Below are 20,031 nucleotides of genomic sequence, written 5' to 3' on the forward strand. Positions count from 1 at the left end.
GCGTTACTTGGAACGTAAATAAACCGGTCTGCTTCCTGGCCTTTATCAATAATAAGGGCTGAATGGCCTACTATTTTCTATGTTCTATGTTCTATAATCTCCAAAAAATACATTGGTATGTCACTGTTCTTCTGCTTGCCTAAGGAATTATGTTCACAAGTTACAGGAGCAGAATTAGGCCATTCAGCCCCTTGTCTACTCTACCACTCAATCATGGCTGATCTAACTTTCTCTCTCAACATTATTCTCCTGCATTCTCCCCATAATGCCTAACACCCATACTAATCAAGAATGTGTCAAATCTGCGCCTTAAAAATATCCACTGACGGCCTCCAGAGCCATCTGTGGCAATGAATTCCACATATTCATCACCCTCTGCGAGAGAAATTCTGCCTCGTCTCCTTCCAAAAGGTACATCCTTTTATTCTGAAACTATGGCTTCTGGTCCTAGACACTCCCGCTAGTTGAAACATCCTCTCCACATCCACCCTATCCAGACCTTTCACTATTCGGTAACTTTCAATGAGGTCCCTCATCCTTCTAACCATTATTCATTCTACCATTATCCATTCTATGAATCCATAGAAACAAAGAAAATAGGTGCAGGAGGAGGAGGCCATTCGGTCCTTCGAGCCAGCACCGCTATTCATTGTGATCATGGCTGATCGTCCCCTATCAATAACCCGTGCCTGCCTTCTCCCCATATCCCTTGACTCCACTAGCCCCTAGAGCTCTATCTAACTCTCTCTTAAATCCATCCAGTGATTTGGCCTCCACTGCCCTCTGTGGCAGGGAATTCCATAAATTCACAACTCTCTGCGAGAAAAAGTTTTTTCTCACCTCAGTCTTAAATGACCTCCCCTTTATTCCATATGTGAATTATCCATTCTACCTCCTTTTGATGTCAGTGATCCTGGTTAACACAGGGAATTATTTACAAAATTATATTACTACAAACCACCTTCTCACGAATTTTGAACACATTCCTCAGCACTTTACATAAACTTAAATACCTCCGTCTCACCTGGAAGGGCTGCTAGAGGCCCTGGATGGAACTAAGAGCTGTTTAGTTTAGTTTAGAGATACTGTATGGAAACAGATCATCTTGATCCACCTAGTCCGCGCAGACCAATGGTCACTAGTTCCATCCTATACACTGGGGACAATTTACAGAAGCCAATTAACCTGCAAATCAGAACATCTTTGGAATGTGTGAGGAAACCGGAGCATCCAGAAAAAACCCACGCAGTCATGGGGAGAACATGCAAACTCCGTACAGACAGCACCTGTGGTCAGGTTCAAACTCTGGTGTCTGGTGCTGAAAGGCAGCGACACTATCACTGTTCCACTGCTCCGCCCTCAAGTGTAGAGACAGAATCTGCCACCTTCAACGTGATCCCACCACCAGTCACATCTTTCCGTACCCACCCAGTTCCACTTACTGTAGTGACCACTCCCTCTGCAACTCCTTGCTTCACTAATTTCTGCCCACCATACCTGTCACCTCTCCAGTTACTTTCCCCACAACCACAGGAAATGCAACACCTGTACCTCCTTGCTCAGTCCCATCCATGGTCCCAAGCAGTTCTTCCAGCTGAGACAGAGGTTCATGTGCATGCACTTCTGCAAATGCTCATCTCCCATCACTTCCATCACCCCCTCATTCTCCTCTCCGTATCCTCCTCCACCTATTTCCTGGCCTCTGGCTTTACATTTCACTCTTTCTCTTCTTCCCTTATAGATACATACATAGATAGAAACATAGGCAATAGGTGCAGGAGTAGGCCATTCGGCCCTTCGTGCCAGCACCGCCATTCAATATGATCATGGCTGATTATCCACAATCAGTACACCAATCCTGCCTTCTCCACATATCCCTTGATTCCGCTAGCCCTCAGAGCTCTATCTAACTCTCTTTTAAAAGCATCCAGTGAATTGGCCTCCACTGCCTTCTGAGGCAGAGAATTCCATAAATTCACAACTCTCTGGGTGAAAAAGGTTTTCAAAAAATGGCCAACCCCTTATTCTTAAACTGTGGCCCCTGGCTCTGGACTCTCCCAACATCGGGAACACGTTTCCTGCATCTAGCGTGTCCAATCCCTTAATATATTTTTTGTTTCTATTAGATCCCCTCTCATCCCTCTTAATTCCAGTATATACAAGCCCAGCCACTCCATTCTATCAACATATGACAGTCCCGCCATCCCGGGAATTATCCTTGTGAACCTACGCTGCACTCCCTCAATAGCAAGAATGTACTTCCTCAAATTAGGAGACCAAAACTGCACCCAATACTCCAGGTGTGGTCTCACCAGGGCCCTGTACAACTGCAGAATTACCTCCTTGCTCCTATGCTCAACTCCTCTCGTTATGAAGGCCAACATGCCATTAGCTTTCTTCACTGCCTGCTATACCTTATCTGACACGCTGGTCTCCTTTTCACTTCTAGCTTTTGTTACTCACTCTACCTATCTACCAAACCAATCCTGCCCCCTCACCTGTATCCATCTATCACTTGCCATCTTTGCTTTGCCCCCAGGTCTCTTTTCCAGCTATCTTCCTCCTACTCCAATCAGTCTGAAGAAGATTCTCGACCCAAAACGCTGCCTATTTCCTTCGCTCCTTAGATGCTGCCTCACCCTCTGAGTGTCTCCAGCATTTTTGTCTCCCTTTGATTTTCCAGCATCTGCAGTTCCTTCTTAAACAATATATTGTGATATGACTGCCTTGAGATGGCAATTTGTAGAGATTTGTAGAGGATCATTTTTCAATTGAATCTTTTTTTTGGTGAGCATCAAAGGAATTTTTTGCCCCTGAGTAATTTTCTACAGATCAAAAATCTTTCTCAAAGACTCAAAGAAAATTCAAAAACGAGGTTGAATAAATTTTATCCAAACGTCTCTCCCAGATGCGATAAATGTTTGTTTCAAAACGCTAATTTAACACATTCATTTGTAGGATGTACAAAGTTGAATAAATTTTGGAGTGATATATTTGATATATTTACAAAGCTCTTCAAGTCAAGAATAGAACCCAAAATGGAATGGATTATATTTGGAATAATAGGAGAAGATACCAATTTAAATAAAGACCAAAATGTTTTTTTTAATTATGGGTTAATAATTGGAAAGAAATTGATACTTAAATTTTGGAAAAATACAACCATACCAACTGTTAAAATGTGGATTAGGAATATGATGGACATAGCACGCCTTGAAGAAATGAGACTCCGACTAATAGATAAATATGACCAATTCTTAAGGAGTTGGTCTCCTTTCATCGACTTTTTGGAATCATGTGATGCAGCGGTACCATAAGGATTGCTGATTTCAGTTCATGACGTGGATAGATCTACATCTCCGAATATAGATTTGAAAAATTCTCTTTTAAGGGGCCTTTTCTTCTATTTCTACTTTCCACCTTTTCTTTTTTATTTTATTTTTTTATTTTTATTTTTTATATCCACACTTCACATTTTTCTACTCTCTACCATCTATTTTTCCACTCTTTCCCCTTTCTATTGTTTTCTTTTTCTTGTCTTGCCTACTCATAACATAAAACTAGAGGTTGTACATAGAATGGATTACGGTATGACATAGTTGGCACCTAAAATTAGGTGCCACTGTATTGTTTTGTATTGTATTAACTTCTAATAAAATAAACAAAAAAAAAAAAAACAAAAAAAAAAAAAGACTCAAAGAAATTCATGTTCCATTATTTGTGAAGCCGACAAATGAACAGAGTCCGACATTTGTTAGATCTTCCCTTGTCCTTTTAATATCTGTAAAACTGTATTGGAAATTGGTGTTATTGGGAATACAATCAACATATTGTTCACCACAGGTCATATGGGACCTGAACCACGAAGCAAATTATATGAATCATTCAAATCAAATGTCGATGTTATAATTAGGAAGTGTAAATTTAAAATAATTAATTCAATGCTAAATCTGGCCCAGGAGACTAAATAAAGAGGGAGATTTCACCATCATTGGATTATGCCCAATCTCACTTCATTATAATTTCAACTGCATGGGAGAGGATGTGATGGGCAGATGCGCAGCAGATGCTTGCGGGTACAATGGCATTTGACGACCTTTTAAAAAACGAGTTCTGGGCTAACATGTGTAAAGGGTGAAATGCCGAGCTGGTAAGATTAGGGAACCTTGGATGACAAAGGATATTGATCAGGAAAATTAAAAAAACATGTGGCATAACTGGGATTGGAGGAGAAATAGTGTGGGAGAGAACCCAAAGAAATTAAGAGGGCGGAACAGTGGCGCAGCGAAAGAACTTCAATGGATGTATTCAAGAGGGAGTTAGATCGAGATCTTAGGGCTAATGGAATCAACGGGTATGGGGAGAAAGCAGGAACGGTGTACTGATTTCGGATGATCAGCCATGATCATATTGAATGGCAGTGCTGACTCGAAGGGCTGAATGGTCTACTCCTGCACCTGTTTTCTATGTTTCTATCTACAGCTTTACAGCGCCAGAGGCCCAGATTCCATCCGGACTACGGAGTTTCTACGTTCTCCCTGTGACCTGCATGGGTTTTCCCCGAGATCTTCGGTTTCCACCCACATTCGAAAGACGTACACATTTGTAGGTTAATTGGCTTGGTATAAAATGTATAAATGTAAAACTGTCTCTAGTGTGTGTAGGATAATGTTAATGTGCAGGGTGGACTCGGTGGGCCGAAAGGCCTGTTTCCGCGGTGTATCTCTAAACTAAACTAAACTAAACTCAAAAGGAGTTTATGAAATATCCTTTACATTAAAGACATTTTTTTTAGTATACCAGGAGCAAGAAGTTAGGCAGGGAAAGAATGGCTTCCCTTAGGGCCCACAGGGGTCATTTATATGTGGAGCCAAGGGATGTGGGCGAGTGTTGACTTGAATATTTCTCAACTGTATTTACCGAGGACATGGGAGAGAGTGAGTTCAGGAAAGGGTATGTGGAACGGCTAGGTATTTATAAGGATGTTATTGGATGTATAAGAGTTGATACATTTCCAGGGCTGAATTAAAGTGAAAAATGAATGTTGCTTGTGAAAGCAATGTGGAGATAGCTGGGGACCTGACAGACATTTGTGCAGGTAAGGTACTGGAAGATTATTGTTCCTCCCTTTCAGAAAAGCAGCAGTGATAAGCCAGGTAACCACAGGCTGGTTTACTACCTTTTTTTTTTTTTTTTTAATATTTTATTTTATTAGAAGTAAGTACAGTCATATGGCACCAAAGTGCCTAATATATATTTTCATAATACATTTTATGTACAACTTCTTTTTTTTTTTTTTATTACACTGAAAAAAGATTAGAATAGGAAAAAGAAGTTAGATAGTAAAGGATAGAAAGATGTGAAATATATAGTGTGTGAAAAAAGAAAACGAGTAAATGAAGAAAGTTGAGAGAATAGAGAAAAGAAAAGAAAAGAAAAAAAGAAAAGGAGATCATTATTTATAGTCTTGACCAACCCTCGTCCAGTCCTGAAACAGTTATTTTTTACAATTGTGTTGCACCATATGATTCCAAAAAAACGACGAATGGAGACCAACTCGTTATGAATTGGTCTGATTTATCCATTAGGAGGAATCGCATTTCCTCAAGATGAGCGGTGTCCAACATACTTGCAATCCACATTTTAAGCGTTGGTATTGATGTACCCTTCCAAAATTTAAGAATTAATTTTTTTGCTATTATTAAACCATAGTTAAGGAATAGATTTTGAGATGTGTTCAATTTATTCCCATCTTCCATTACGCCAAATATAATCATTTCAGTATTAGGTTCCATTCTTGTCTTGAATAATTTTGTAAATATTTCAAAAATATCATTCCAAAATCTATAAAGTTTTATGCAGGAAACTAAGGAGTGTGTTATAGTTGCCTTTTGGGCTAGACATTTATCACAAGTGGCGGATATATTTGGATAAAATTTGTTCAATCTTGTTTTTGAATAATATAATCTATGTACAATTTTAAATTGAATTAGATTATGTCTTACATTAATTGAACATTTGTGAATATATATCAGGTATTTTTCCCATTTAACCTTCGTAATTTTTATCATTAGTTCCCGTTCCCACTCTTCTCTAAGTACCTCTGTCGATGGTAGGTCTATATTTAGAATACTATTATATAAATATGATATTAATTTTTGTGAGTCAGCTTCAATATTCATTGCTTCTTCCAATCAGTCAGGAGTTACTTTTTGATATCCTTGTATATATTTTTTCATGAAATCGCAAATCTGAAGATATTTAAAATATTGGTTGTTTTTCAATTTAAATTTTAATTGTAGTTGTTGGAATGATAGTAAGTTTCCCATTTCGTACATATCCCCGATCCTTCTAATTCCGAGACTTTCCCATTGGTTATATGTCTTATCAATAAGAGATGGTTTAAATAAAGGGTTATTCGCTATTGGCATTAACAGTGATAGATTTCTTAATTTTAAAGATAATTTTATTTGTTTCCAAATTCTTATTGTACCATATATAATTGGGTTCTTCTTATATAATGTGTTATTCAGTTTTTTTGGGGAGAAGAGGATCGTTCCTATATTACAAGGATGGCAATCCTCCTTCTCCATTTTTATCCATTCTGTCTGTTGGGTAGAACTATCCAACCAATAAATCATATTCTTAATATGCACTGCCCAGTAATAATACATAAAATTCGGAAGTGAAAGTCCCCCGACCTCTTTTGGTTTACATAAGTGTTTTTTTGTGATTCTATGTGATCTATAGTCCCAAATATAATTAGTAATATTAGAGTCTAATTTAAAAAAAAAATATTTTGGTATATATACCGGTATAGATTGAAATAGGTATAGTAATTGTGGTAGGAAGATCATTTTTATTGCATTTATTCTACCTAATAATGATAAGGGAAGTGTTTTCCAAAATTTAATCAACGTATTAAGTTTATTTAATAAAGGCATGAAATTAGCATTGAATAATGCTTTATATTCTCTAGTAATCTGAATACCCAAATATTTAAATTTTTCTGTTGCGATTTTAAAGGGGAACTTCAGTAAGTGTGTAGGTTCTTGAGGTTTTAATGTCATGATTTCACTTTTATTCCAGTTTATTCTATATCCAGAAAAAGACCCAAATTCCTCTATTAAGTTTAATAAATTTGGTATGCTCGTTTGTGACTTTGTAATATATAAAAGTATATCGTCTGCATATAATGAGATTTTATTCTTTGAGTCCCTGGTATTATAGCCCTGAATATTCGGATGAATTCTTATACTTTCAGCCAGGGGTTCTATCATAAGGGCAAATAGCAGGGGTGATAGTGCACATCCCTGCCTATTACCCCTTGATAGTTGAAATTTTTGAGATAACATGTTATTAGTTAAAATTCTTGCCATCGGTTTATCATATAATAATTTTACCCATATTATAAAATTCTCTCCCATATTAAATTTTTGTAGTACTTTATATAAGTATTGCCACTCTACCTGATCAAATGCTTTCTCTGCATCCAAAGAAATAATTGATATTGGTTTACTACCTTAGCTCAGTGGTAGGAAAACATGCAAAAACAAATCATATTTGCTTCAGAAGATGACACGTCCAACGACAAAGGCAGACCACTCAACATCTCGAGTCTGCTCCATCATTCAACAAGATCACAGCTGATCTGATTGCAACCTCAACTTCACAGTGCCACCTTCTTCCAGTAACATTTCACCATGATCTGTTTACTACTGTCAAAAATATTCAGAATACTTCCACCACACTTTTGAGCAAGAGAGTGCTAAATATTAATGACCCTCAGAGGAGGAATCTCAGCTCATCTCTAATTTAAATGGCCCACCCCTTCTTTTTAACAGTTTGAAGTATGTCTGACATTCAGAGACCTCTAAAAACTATTGAAATCAAATCAGCTACTAAAACAAATTAGAGATATTTATTTTAAACGATGAACTGAATAGAAATAATAAGAAAATAAACTTATGGGCCTGTCCCACTTACGCGACATGTTGAAAATCCAGCGGTGACCAGAAAGACGCTATGACTTTTTAGGCGACTGAGGAGACTACTCACGACCATACAGGCAACACCCTGGCGACCATGTCATGGGGTGAAGCCTGTATGGTCGTGAGTAGTCGCCCAAAGAGTCGTCCTTTGTTCTGGTCGTTGCTGACGTTTCAACATGTTGAACATTTTCGGCGACCTGCAACGACCTATGACGGGTGCTGGCAGTCGCCCAAAAAGTCGCATAAGTGGGACAGTCCCATTACTTTGCCCTTTGTGTAGGAAGGAACTGCAGATGCCAGTTTATATCGAAGATAAGACACAAAATGCTGGAGTAACTCAGCGGGACAGGCAGCATCTCTGGAGTGAAGGAACGGGTGACCTTTCGAGTCGAGACCCTGCTTCAGACTGAAGAAGGGTCTTGACCCGAAACGTCACCCATTCCTTCTCTGCAGAGGTGCTGCCTGAGTTACACCAGCATTTTGTGTCTTACTTTTCCCTTTGCTTGGTATCAACAGGCCTATAATCTCCATTGAAGTTACTCCAGTCTCCAGGATGAACCTGACCTGGAATCTGAATGGAAATGCTGGGAATTACAGCAAGATTCACTTTATCATCATCTTTTTACACCTCTGTAGTTATAAAGCTCATTGGAATTTCTTGGAATCAGGTTGTTATTTTGCCGGTTCAGTGAAACATCCTCTTGAAGTTCCAGAAAAGCAATTCTACCATAAAATCAAATTCTCTGTGATCCTCATTGGATTTTCCACCAGACAGCGTTTTATTTTGACAATTTCAGATAACTATTCTGCCAGTTGCATTGGCCTCTGTCAGTCGACTAGCTGCTTGCTCCTTTACCCACACCTTTTCACCTTGCATTGCCAACTTTCTGTCATTTCATCTTATTTGTTTCCACCCATTTTCTTTTCACGTCCCCTCCTACTTTCTTCTGCATCTTAAATCTACGTATCTTCCAAGTTATAATGAAAGGTGATGAACCTGAACATTTATTCCGTTCCCTCCTCACAAGCGTGGCCTGATCTATTGAATATTTTCAATATTTCTATTCAGGAATTATTCCCTAAATTGCTCCACCTTTTCATTTCATTCACTGACTTTTAGCCACACTGCGAATCCCACCAAGCTGATAAATTTTTTTTGGACCACCTGTCCAGCCGTGGCCGGCGCTGGATTTAAAACACCGCGGAACCTGGGATCTCTCGCCGAGATCTTCAGAGTCGGAGCTCCGACCAGCGCGGCCTGTGGACATCGGGAGCCGCGGTCACTGGGGAGGGAGCGGCCGTTCCAGACACTCTAAGCCGCTGAGGAGTGTTTCTCCCGACGCCGGAGCTCCATCATCTGGCAAGAGGGCCTGAAAACATCAGACTGGCTGCGGAGGCCACAAATAGGCCCCGACCTCGGGTGATCACAGAGGAAGAGGATAGTTTTCTGGTGCCTTTCCCCACAGTGGAAAATTTTGATTCTGCTATGAGGGGACGTTCATGTTAAATTCTATAATGTGTGATTTTTCTTTTTTAATTTTTCTATGGATGTACGGAAACCTAATTATTTCTTCTATGTAAAGCACTTTGGTTTCAACGTGCTATATAAATAACATTTACTTACTTACTTACTTACTATTATAATTACTTTTTGGCTCGAGGTAGATATTTAGTCAGTTACGTTGGTGACTGGGAAGCAGAAAACCTCATGATATTTTCTGTTTGGTGTTATGTAAGAGGATAACAATACTATAGTAACAATACTATAGTAGTGCAATTATTACCTGGTCTGTGGAAATGTTGTGGTGAACGAGACCATGATGGTGTGTAGCGTCCATAGCCAAGAGACGCAAAGGATCCAGGACTGGAAGCTCTACGCTGTCGCGGTCCTTCCTGTTCGTCCTATAAAATATAAAAACTCATGTTCTCATTAGCAGGCATCAGTATCTTGTCACTTGTTCAGAACAATCAGTCTTTACAACATTGGTTTTGCATTGGGCTTCCAAAATCGCAACACTTAAGGTTCACTGCAGTTCCAAGGTGCAAAATTAAGTATTCTCTTGCTGCAACTCTCAGAAGAAAATCGAGCCTGGTAGTTTTAACATTGGGTATACATGATTTACTTTAGCTCAGTTTAGTGATACAGCTTAGAAATAGGCCCTTCAGCCCATGGTGTCCACGCTGACAACCGGGCAGTCACGGTGGCGCAGCGGTACAGTTTCTGCCTTACAGCGAATGCAGCGGCGGAGACCCGGGTTCGATCCCAACTATGGGTGCTGTCTGTACGGAGTTTGTATGTTCTCCCCGTGACCTGCGTGGGTTTTCTCCGAGATCTTCGGTGCCCTCCCACACTCCAAAGATGTACAGGTTGGCTTGGTAAATGTAAAAATTGTCCCTAGTGGGTGTAGGATGGTGTTAATGTGCAGGGATCGCTTGTCGGCGCGGTCCCGGTTTGCCGAAGGGCCTGTTTCCGCGCTGTATCTCTAAACTAAACTAAACTATACCATCTGTTTATCCTAATTCGCAGGGGCAAATTTGACCCACCGACTGGCCACGGAAGTACCGATGAGGTCTAAATCGTCTACCTCACCCAACTTAGGCGCCACATTTTTGGGGGGGCTTGCAAGAGGGGCTTCAGGTACGCTCTTGTAATTGTATCTGTTTAGTTCAGTTTGGAAACGCAGAGCAGAAGCAGGCCCTTCGGCCCACCAAGTCTGCGCCGACCAGCGATCCCTGCATACTATCATTACCCTACACAATATGGGACAATTTACAATTTTACCGAAGTAAATTAACGTACAAATCTGTACGTCTTTGTAGTGTGGGAGGAGACCGGAGCTCCCGGAGAAAACCCACGCAAGTCAACGGGGAGAATGTAAAAACTCCAAACAGACAGCACCCAACTAACTCGGGTCTCTGGTGTTGTATGGCAGCAACTCTAGCGCTGCGCCACCATGCCGCCCTTGTCTGGATTAAAGGAGGTGCCTGACCACCAGTTGCCGGAAAATTAGCGGTGGACCTGCACTGGTGATTCTGCCCTTCCAGCGCCATCGCTGACATGACAACTCCAAGAAAATGCAGGGAGCAACACCTACTATACTCAGCTGCCTTCATACTCACTAAATCCTTTGGCTTTATTCATCAAGAAATATTATGGATCACCTTCTGCAAAATGCCACTAGTTTACATTTGATTTATGATCCCAACCATTGGGTCGACAGAAGAGCCAATTTCAGTGAAGCCCACTGTCAGTCAGTGGTACCTCTATACCCTGATACTTCTTTCATTACAACATTGCAACTCACCAGCATGGGCGAGGGTGACATCTGGCATCTGAAATAGAACCAATATAATCCCCATATCTCAATAGTTGAGGGTAGACAAAAATGCTGGAGAAACTCAGCGGGTGAGGCAGCATCTATGGTCTTCTGCACAATACTGCCCGATGGCCAAAGAGCAACGTCCTGAGACCTTGGAAAATGTACCTCATTTCCCATATCCCGAGAGCTGTCTCTCATTGATTGCAGAAATTCACCATCACCTTCATTGCATGTGGAATTTTTCGTCATTTGAGGAAAATACTTTTTGAAAATCAAGACATAAAACCTGACAAGAAACTCATGGGGACGCAGGCGGCTGCAGATGCAGGAATCTTGAGCAAAGCACAAAGTGATGGAGGAACTCAGCGGGTCAGGTAGCCTTTGGGGAGCATTATCATGGTCATTTGCGCTGCAGTGATTCTGCTCTCCTGTAGTAGGCCCACCTCGGTCATGACTGACCATGGGTGATGCATCCTGGTCGGATGCAAGCCTGGGCAATGTCATATGGAGGACAGGCTGTTGGCCATGCCGCATGTCCCCCCTCTCCACGTCACTGATCGATTCAAAGGAACAGCAGGGCCGTTACAGTTTGGCACCAGCGCCGTCGCAGGAGCTGCCAGAGCGAGGTTGTAGACAACGACGAACGGCCTTAGGGGCTCCGACTCCGGATTTTCTTGAGGATTACTCCTGGAGCCTTTTCCATGACTGGATATGGCCACAAGGCAGTGGAGGTTTTAAATCAGAGTTTTCTCCCTCCTAGAAGGACTGCCATCCCAGGCTGACGAGCCCCATCTGCCCGAGATTCATGGGGGCTGGAACGTCTACCTTCTCGTGCAGGTCTATAGCACCTGACCACTCCTCTCCTGTATGCCTCTAAAAACCCAAACTACCTGAAAGCACTGGACCTCTGCAATGGTTCTCCAAAGTTACTGGAAGGAGTAAATAAACCAGGGTCCTCATCCAGGCCAACATCTATAGTACCGAGTCGCTAATTACACTCAATTGGCTTGCCAGTCCACACAGTTCACAAGCCTGACACCAGGCACCCAAAAGACTGTTCACAAGCCTGACACCAGGCACCCAAAAGACTGTTCACAGCTTTGCATTTAGGAGCAAGGTGTGGTCTCACTGGGGCCCTATACAACTGCAGAAGGACCTCTATGCTCCTAAACTCAGTTCCACGTTATGAAGGCCAATATGCCATTTGCTTTCTTTACAGCATTATAAAGGCAGAGGCAGTTACATTTGTGATATGTAAAGAATAGTGGGAGTGCGAGGTTGAACTTATAAATAGACATATGTAACCTTAATGAAGAAACAAGGAACTGTTGATGCTGGTTTACGCACAAGGACACAGAGTGCTGGAGTAACTCAGCGGTTTGATCCTTGTTCCAGAGTAGAGAGCCTATCTATGTTCTCCATAGATGCAGCCTGACCCACGATTAGTCCAAGATAAGACACAAAATGCTGGATTAACCCATTCCTTCTCTCCAGAAATCCTGCCTGTCCCGCCGAGTTACTCCAGCATTTTGTGTCTATCTTCGATTTAAACCAGCATCTGCAGTTCCTTCCCACTGTTACTCCAGCATGTTAGAACTTTAATGAACACCTAAACACACTTGAAGGGCTGAATGGTATAGTGTTGCTCCTAAATTGTATGTTTGTATTAATTTATATTACTAAATCTCTGATCTTGACCGCTTTTGGCCCACTGTGCTGTGATTTCCGACAGAACGCCACCACCTACGGCCGTCATTTTTGGCCACCTCGCTCAGAGCCCCACTCCGACTTATGGGTGTGGAGGATTTTCCCCATCGATGATAAACCAGAGAGATATTAATGTTTTTAAAATATTCACCATTCTCTCTGCTGCCCCTGCTGGAGGAAGGGGGAGGGACTATAAAACCAGGAAGTGGTGTGCCTCACTCAGTCTCTGCAAGATGGATGAAGCCAAGGGTCACATCTCTCTGAGCTCTGAATAACATTGAACAAATTTCTACACAACTGTGAGTACCCTTAATGTGGTTTGAAAATGAAAATATGGTTTGTTTGAAGTAGAAAGGCACTGCCTGCAAATGGTTGTTTGGGTGCTTTGGCTTGAAGTTGAAAGGCACTACTTACTGCAAATGGTGGCTTGGGTGTTTTGGCTTGAAGTTGAACAGCACTACTTACTGCAAATGGTGGCTTGAGAGCTTTGGTTTAAAGTTGAAAGGCACTACTTACTGCAAATGTTGGCTTGGGAGCTTTGGCTTGAAGTTGAAAGGCACTACTTACTGCAAATGGTGGCTTGGGTGTTTTGGCTTGAAGTTGAACAGCACTACTTACTGCAAATGGTTGATAGGGTGCTTTGGCTTGAGGTTGAAAGGCACTACTTACTGCAAATGGTGGCTTGGGTGCTTTGGCTTGAAGTTGAAAGGCATTACTTACTGCAAATGGTGGCGGGTGCTTTGGCTTGAGGTTGAAAGGCACTACTTCCTGCAAATGGTGGCTTGGGTGCCTTGGCTTGAAGTTGAAAGGCACTACTTACTGCAAATGGTGGCTTCGGTGCTTTGGCTTGAAGTTGAAAGGCACTACTTACTGCAAATGGTGGCTTGGGTGCTTTGGCTTAAAGTTGAAATGCACTTTTTACTGCAAATGGTGGCTTGGGAGCTTTGGCTTGAAGTTGAAAGGCACTACTTACTGCAAATGGTGGCTTGGGTGCTTTGGCTTGAAGTTGAAAGGCACTACTTACTGCAAATGATGGCTTGGGTGATTTCTCTTGAAGTTGAAAGGCACATCCTACTGCAAATGGTGGCTTGGGTGCTTTGGCTTGAAATTGAAAGGCACCACTTACTGAATATGGTAGCCTGGGAGCTTTGGCTTGAAGTTGAAAGGCACTACTTACTGCAAATGGTGGCTTAGGTGTTTGGCTTGAAGTTGAAAGGCACTACTTACTGCAAATGGTGGCTTGGGAGCTGTGGCTTGAAGTTGAAAGGCACTACTTACTGCAAATGGTGGCTTCGGTGTTTTGGTTCAAGTTGAAAGGCAATACTTACTGCACATGGTGGCTTGGGTGCTTTGGCTTGAAGTTGAAAGGCACTAACTGCAAATGGTGGCGGGTGATTTGGTTTGAAGTTGAAAGGCACTTCTTACTGCAAATGGTGGCTTGGGTGCTATGGCTTGAAGTTGAAAGGCGCTGCTTACACCAAATGGTGGGGTGGGTGCTTTGGCTTGAAGTTGAAAGTCATTACTGTAAATGGTGACATGGGTGCTTTGATTGAAGTTGTAAGGCACTACTTACTGCAAATGGTGGCTTGGGTGCTTTGGCTTGAGGTTGAAAGGCACTACTTACTGCAAATGGTGGCTTGGGTGCTTTGCTTGAAGTTGAAAGGCACTACTTACTGCAAATGGTGGCTTGGGTGCTTTGGCTTGAAGTTGAAAATCACTACTTACTGCAATTGGTGGCGTGGGTGCATTTGCTTGAGGTTGAAAGGCACTACTTGCTGCAAATGGTGGCATGAAGTTGAAAGGCACTACTTACTCAAATGGTGGCTTGGGTGCTTTGGCTTGAAGTTGAAAGGCACTACTTACTGCAAATGGTGGCTTGGGTGCTTTGGCTTGAAGTTGAAAGGCACTGCTTACTCCAAATGGTGGGGTGGGTGCTGTGGCTTGAAGTTGAAAGGCACTATTTACTGCTAATGGTGGCTTGGGTGCTTTGGCTTGAAGTTGAAAGGCACTCCTTACGGCAAATGGTGGCTTGGGGGCGTTGGCTTGAAATTGAAATGCACTACTTACTGCAAATGGTAGCTTGGGTGCTTTGGCTTGAAGTTGAAAGGCACTCATTAATGCAAATGGTGGCTTGGGTGCTTTGGCTTGAAGTTTAAAGGCACTATTGCAAATGCACTTACTTCTTGTTTGCACTGTATATTGATTTTAGATAAAACGCTACCACTTACGACTGTGATTTTTGGCCATCTTACTCAATCCCCCCTCCGCTGAGCAGGTGCAGAGAATTCTTCCCATCAATGAAAAATAAAAGTGTTATTAGTGTTTAAAATATGTTTAGAATCTCTCTCCTGTCAATCACGCCCTGAAAGCCACACCTTTTCCGGTGGGAGGGGGAGGGGTTATAAAACCCGGAAGTGTGGGTGTGGCTCAGTCTCTGCGTGATGGGGGAGGGAGAGGTCATGACTCTGTCTGAGCTGTGAATCAACTGAACACACTGAATGTCTACTGAACTGTGAGTTTGGTGTTTGTGTTGTTTTATGGTGGTTTCACCCTGCATGAAATGGTATGAAGCTGCATTTGAATTTGGTGGCCTTGGACCCTGCTTGAAGTGGAATGAAACTGCACTTGAATTCGGCGGCCTTGCATCCTGCTTGAAGTGGTATGAAACGGCACTGAATTTGGTGGTCTTGCACCCTGCTGAAAGTGGTATGAAGCTGCACTTGAATTTGGTGGCCTTGGATCCTGCTTGAAGTGGTATGAAACTGCACGAATTCGGTGGCCTTGCACTCTGCTTGAAATGGTAGGAACATGGATTTGAATTTGGTGGCCTTGCACCCTGCTTGAAATGGAATGAATCAACTGCCAGCCCACCAGCCGTGAGTGAGCTGCCAGCAGATCAGGCTTGAGGGACTGAGCTGCAACCGCAAGAACCCATACCACCACATTTGTGAAAAAAGGCTGTAGTCAGTTGTGTGATGAACCTGTGATGAATGTGTTCACTGCAGCAAGTTACCTTCATTGTCCTTCTGTGGAGGAGATTGATACTTTTATTTAAAGGCAATGAATCTCATTTGATAGCCCAACATGCAAGTCATGCACAGGACATAGGGGGCGCTGTCCTGTGTGCGGCTGTCCAGCCAGCAGCTGTTCGTCTTTTTATCTCTTTTTTTAATTTTTAGTTAGTTAAAGTGTTTTTGTTTCTGGAGTTCTAGACTTTTTTATGTGGGGGGTGGGGGGTGGGGGGGGGGGGGGGGGGGGAAACTACCTTTCAGGGTCCCGACCTGGTCGGAGAGGCGGCTTTTCTCCGGGCTGCAGTTTCGACCCGTCCTCGCGGCCTACCAGCGGGCCTGGAGCGGCGTTTCCTGTCGGGGACTGCCCAGAACCACGGCTTCGGCAGCGGCACAGCGCTGGAGCGCTAACGCGGAGCGGAGCGGGCGATGCCTTGCCCGGGTCGCCGCGCTGGAGCTCCGGTGAGCTGAAGACCGCCGAGAAAAACATCGCGGAGCTGTGGGACTGTGGAGCGGCCGGCCGCGGGCAGCGGCGCTGTACTTTACATCGGGAGCCTGGGATCTCTCGATGAGATCGCCAGTAGTGGAGCTCCATCCGGCGCGGCCCTGTTGGCTTCGGTACGGAAGCGGCCGTTCCAGGTGTCCCAGGCCGCTGTGAGGATTCTCCCGACGTCGGAGCACCATCACCCGGCGAGGACGGCCTGGAATATCGGGTCTCCGTGGAGGCAACTGTGGAGGCCTCAATAGGCCCGACTATGGGTGAACTGGGGTTGGGGACTGGACATTGTGCCTTCCCTCATAATGGGAACCATTGTGGGGGGATGTTCTTTATGTTTAAATCTCTTATTAATGTTATGTCTGTATTCTTTTTTACGTGCTGCATTGGCAAGAAGCATTTCACTACACCTAAGTGTATGTGACCATTAAATAACCTTTGAACCTTTGAAGCCATAAGGAAAAGAAAACAAAATAACATCCTTCAAGTGTTCCCTGTTGCATGCAAAAACGCAGTAGGTGTGAAAACTAATTTAGACTAAATTAAGACTAAACCAGACATTAGTTCTGAAATCCTTTTAAAGTTTAGTTTAGTTTATTTTAGAGATACAGCGCGGAAACAGGTCCTTTCGGCCCATCGGGTCCGCGCCAACCAGCGATGCCCGCACATTAACACCATCCCACATCCACCAGGGACTATTTTTTTTTACATTTACCAAGCCAATTTACCTACAAAGCTGTGCGTTTTTGGAGTGCAGGAAACCGAAGATCTCGGAGAAAACCCACGCAGGTCATGGGGAGAACCTATAAACTCCATAACAGACAGTATTGGAACATTTTCCAATGGGTTAGAACAACGGATATCCAAGTACCGGATGAAGTGTTCACAGTTCTGGAGCCATCCTACTTGTTATGGCACACATTGAATTCAGCCTACCAAGCAGCCTTGATATACAGCAGTTTGCCCACCGCCACAAGTCCATGGATGATGCCAGCTCCCTGGCCCCACACTCATCTCTGGAACACCTAAATAAGAAGGACGTTCACCTCAACCATGGCTCTGCTTGGAATTGAATTGAATTGAATACATTTTATTAGCCAAGTATGAAAACATACAATGAATTGGCCTTCGTACTTTGCTTGCAAGTAACAACACGATACACAGTGGACAATTAAAAATCAAACATTATAATTTAAACATGTGAAGAATGAAATAATATACCAGAGCACGAGGATACAGACTTTTGGTTGTTGAGTTGAGTTACTGCTCATGGAAAAAAAGCTGGTTGTGGCGGCTTTGACAGTCCGGAGTTGCCTTCCAGAGGTAAGTGCTTCAAAGAGTTTGTGGCCAGGGTGAGAGGGGTCAGAGATGATCTTACCCGCTCGCTTCCTGGCCCTTGCAGTGTACAGTTCATCAATGGAGGGAAGATTGCAGCCAACAACCTTCTCAACTGATCGAACGGTGCGCTGCAGCCTCCTGATGTCGTGCTTGCTGGCAGAGCCAAACCAGACCATGATGGAGAAGATGAGGCCAGACTCTACGATGGTTGTATAAAACTGGACCATTATTGCCTGTGACAGATTGTGTTTTCTCAGCTGCCACAGGAAGTACATTCACTGTTGTGCCTTTTTGACTGTGGAGTCGATGGTGGCCTCCCATTTAAGGTCGTCGGAGATGATAGTTCCAAGGAACTTAAATAACTCCACAGATGCGACTATGGTGTTGTTGATGGTGAGTGGTGTAAGGGGAGGGGTGCTTTCCTAAAGTCTACAATCAATTCCACTGTCTTAAAATCATTGAGGTCCAGGTCGTTGCGATTGCACCAGGATGCCAGCTGTGCCACTTCCTGTCTGTAGGTAGATTCCTCCTCATCCTGAATCAGTCCAATCAGGGTTGTGTCATCCGCAAACTTGAGAAGCTTGACAGAGAAGTCTGTGGAGGTGCAGTCGTTGGTGTAGAGAGAGTAAAGGAGAGGGGAGAGTACGCAGCCTTGCAGTGCTCCTATGCTGACCATTGCCCCAACCAAACTCATCTCCAAACTCATGCAACTTGGGAGTCAGCACTCCCCTCTGCAACTAGATCCTCGAATTCCTGACCAACAGACCGTAATCTGTGAGCATAGGTGGCAAATCATCCTCTATGATAATTCTCAACACTGGTGCTCCGCAAGGATGCGTTCTCAGCCCCCTCCTATACTCCTTATAAACAATATGACCATGCAGCCAAACACCAATTCAACTTAATTTACAGGATAACAGGCGAAACCACTATAGTTGGGCCGGATAATAAATAATATCACGATGGAGTACACCAAACAGATTGAGAACCTTGCAACATGGTGCCTAGACGACAACCTCTTCCTCAATATCAAAATGGCACAGATGATTGTGCTTGACAGGAAGCAAAGCAATACTCCCATGCTGATGTACTCTATAATAATGGTGCCGAAGTAGTGATGGTTGAAAGCTTCAAGTTCCTAGGAATTTTGTATCACCAGCAATTTGTCCTTGGACTAGCCATATTGAAGCTATGGCCAAGAAAGCAGGCCACTTCCTTAGAGGGCTAAGGAAGTTTGGCAAGTCCCCAACAACCCTCAACAACTTCTACAGATGCGCCATGGAAAGTATCACGGCATGGTTCGGGGACAGCTCGACCCAAGATCGCAAGAAATTTCCAGAGAATTGTAGAACGTAGCCTAGTTCATCACACACACCAACCTCCTATCCATGGACTCCGTCTTCATTACGCTGCCTTGGCAAGGCCATCAGCATGATCAAGGGCCATCTCGCCCCGTTCACACCCTCTTCTCCCCTATCCCATCGGTCAAAAGATACAGAAGTCTGAAAACGCACGCCTCCAAATTCAGCGGCAGTTTCTTCCCAGCTGTTATCAGGCAACTGAACAGTCCTCTCATCAGCTAGAGTGTAGTCCTGACCTCCCATCTACCTCACTTGTGCCCTTTGAACTCTCTTAACGGCCTTTATCATATTTTATCTTCCACTGACTGTTGTATTCTTTATCTTTACACTGTTGTCGGCTGGATTATAATCATGTACAGACTTTTATCTTTTTTTTTAACTGGATTGCACACAAACAAAAGCTTTTCAATGTACTTCCGTACATGTGACAAGAATAAACTAAACTACTGAGGTTCAAATGTCAATAAACCTGAGTATATTGATATTTTAATGACTACCTGAAATGTATAAATGCTTAATTTCCTATTGCTGACATCTTTTAGAAGCTCAGAAAATAACATAAGTGGAAAATTACCTCAGGTTGTGTTCGATGATGCTGTCGAGGAGGCTAGGAAAAGAAAAACATGTGTTAATTCTTAGAAACTACTACATGAAGTAAACTAAAATGCCGGAGAAACTCAGCAGGTGAGGCAGCATCTATGGAGCAAAGGCATAGGCGACGTATAGGGTCGAGACCCTTCTTCATACCCAAAACGTCACCTATTCCTTTGCTCCATAGATGCTGCCTCACCCGCTGAGTTTCTCCAGCAT

At 43.1% G+C, this 20,031-nt stretch overlaps 1 protein-coding gene across 3 annotated transcripts in view; it reads right to left on the bottom strand.

Annotated features, from left to right (window-relative positions):
• ablim2 (actin binding LIM protein family member 2) overlaps positions 1 to 20,031 on the bottom strand; it is a 282,951-nt gene that overhangs the window by 74,973 nt on the left and 187,947 nt on the right. For all 3 annotated transcript variants that reach the window (XM_033019316.1, XM_033019307.1, XM_033019299.1), the window contains exons 11-12: positions 19,796 to 19,828; positions 9,776 to 9,893 (exon numbers count right to left, since the gene is read on the bottom strand). In XM_033019316.1, the coding sequence (XP_032875207.1) occupies positions 9,776 to 9,893; positions 19,796 to 19,828 (151 nt within the window). The remainder of the gene's footprint in view (positions 1 to 9,775; positions 9,894 to 19,795; positions 19,829 to 20,031) is intronic.

The sequence above is a fragment of the Amblyraja radiata genome, chromosome 1 (assembly GCF_010909765.2).
Source record: "Amblyraja radiata isolate CabotCenter1 chromosome 1, sAmbRad1.1.pri, whole genome shotgun sequence".
Classification (NCBI taxonomy): domain Eukaryota; kingdom Metazoa; phylum Chordata; class Chondrichthyes; order Rajiformes; family Rajidae; genus Amblyraja; species Amblyraja radiata.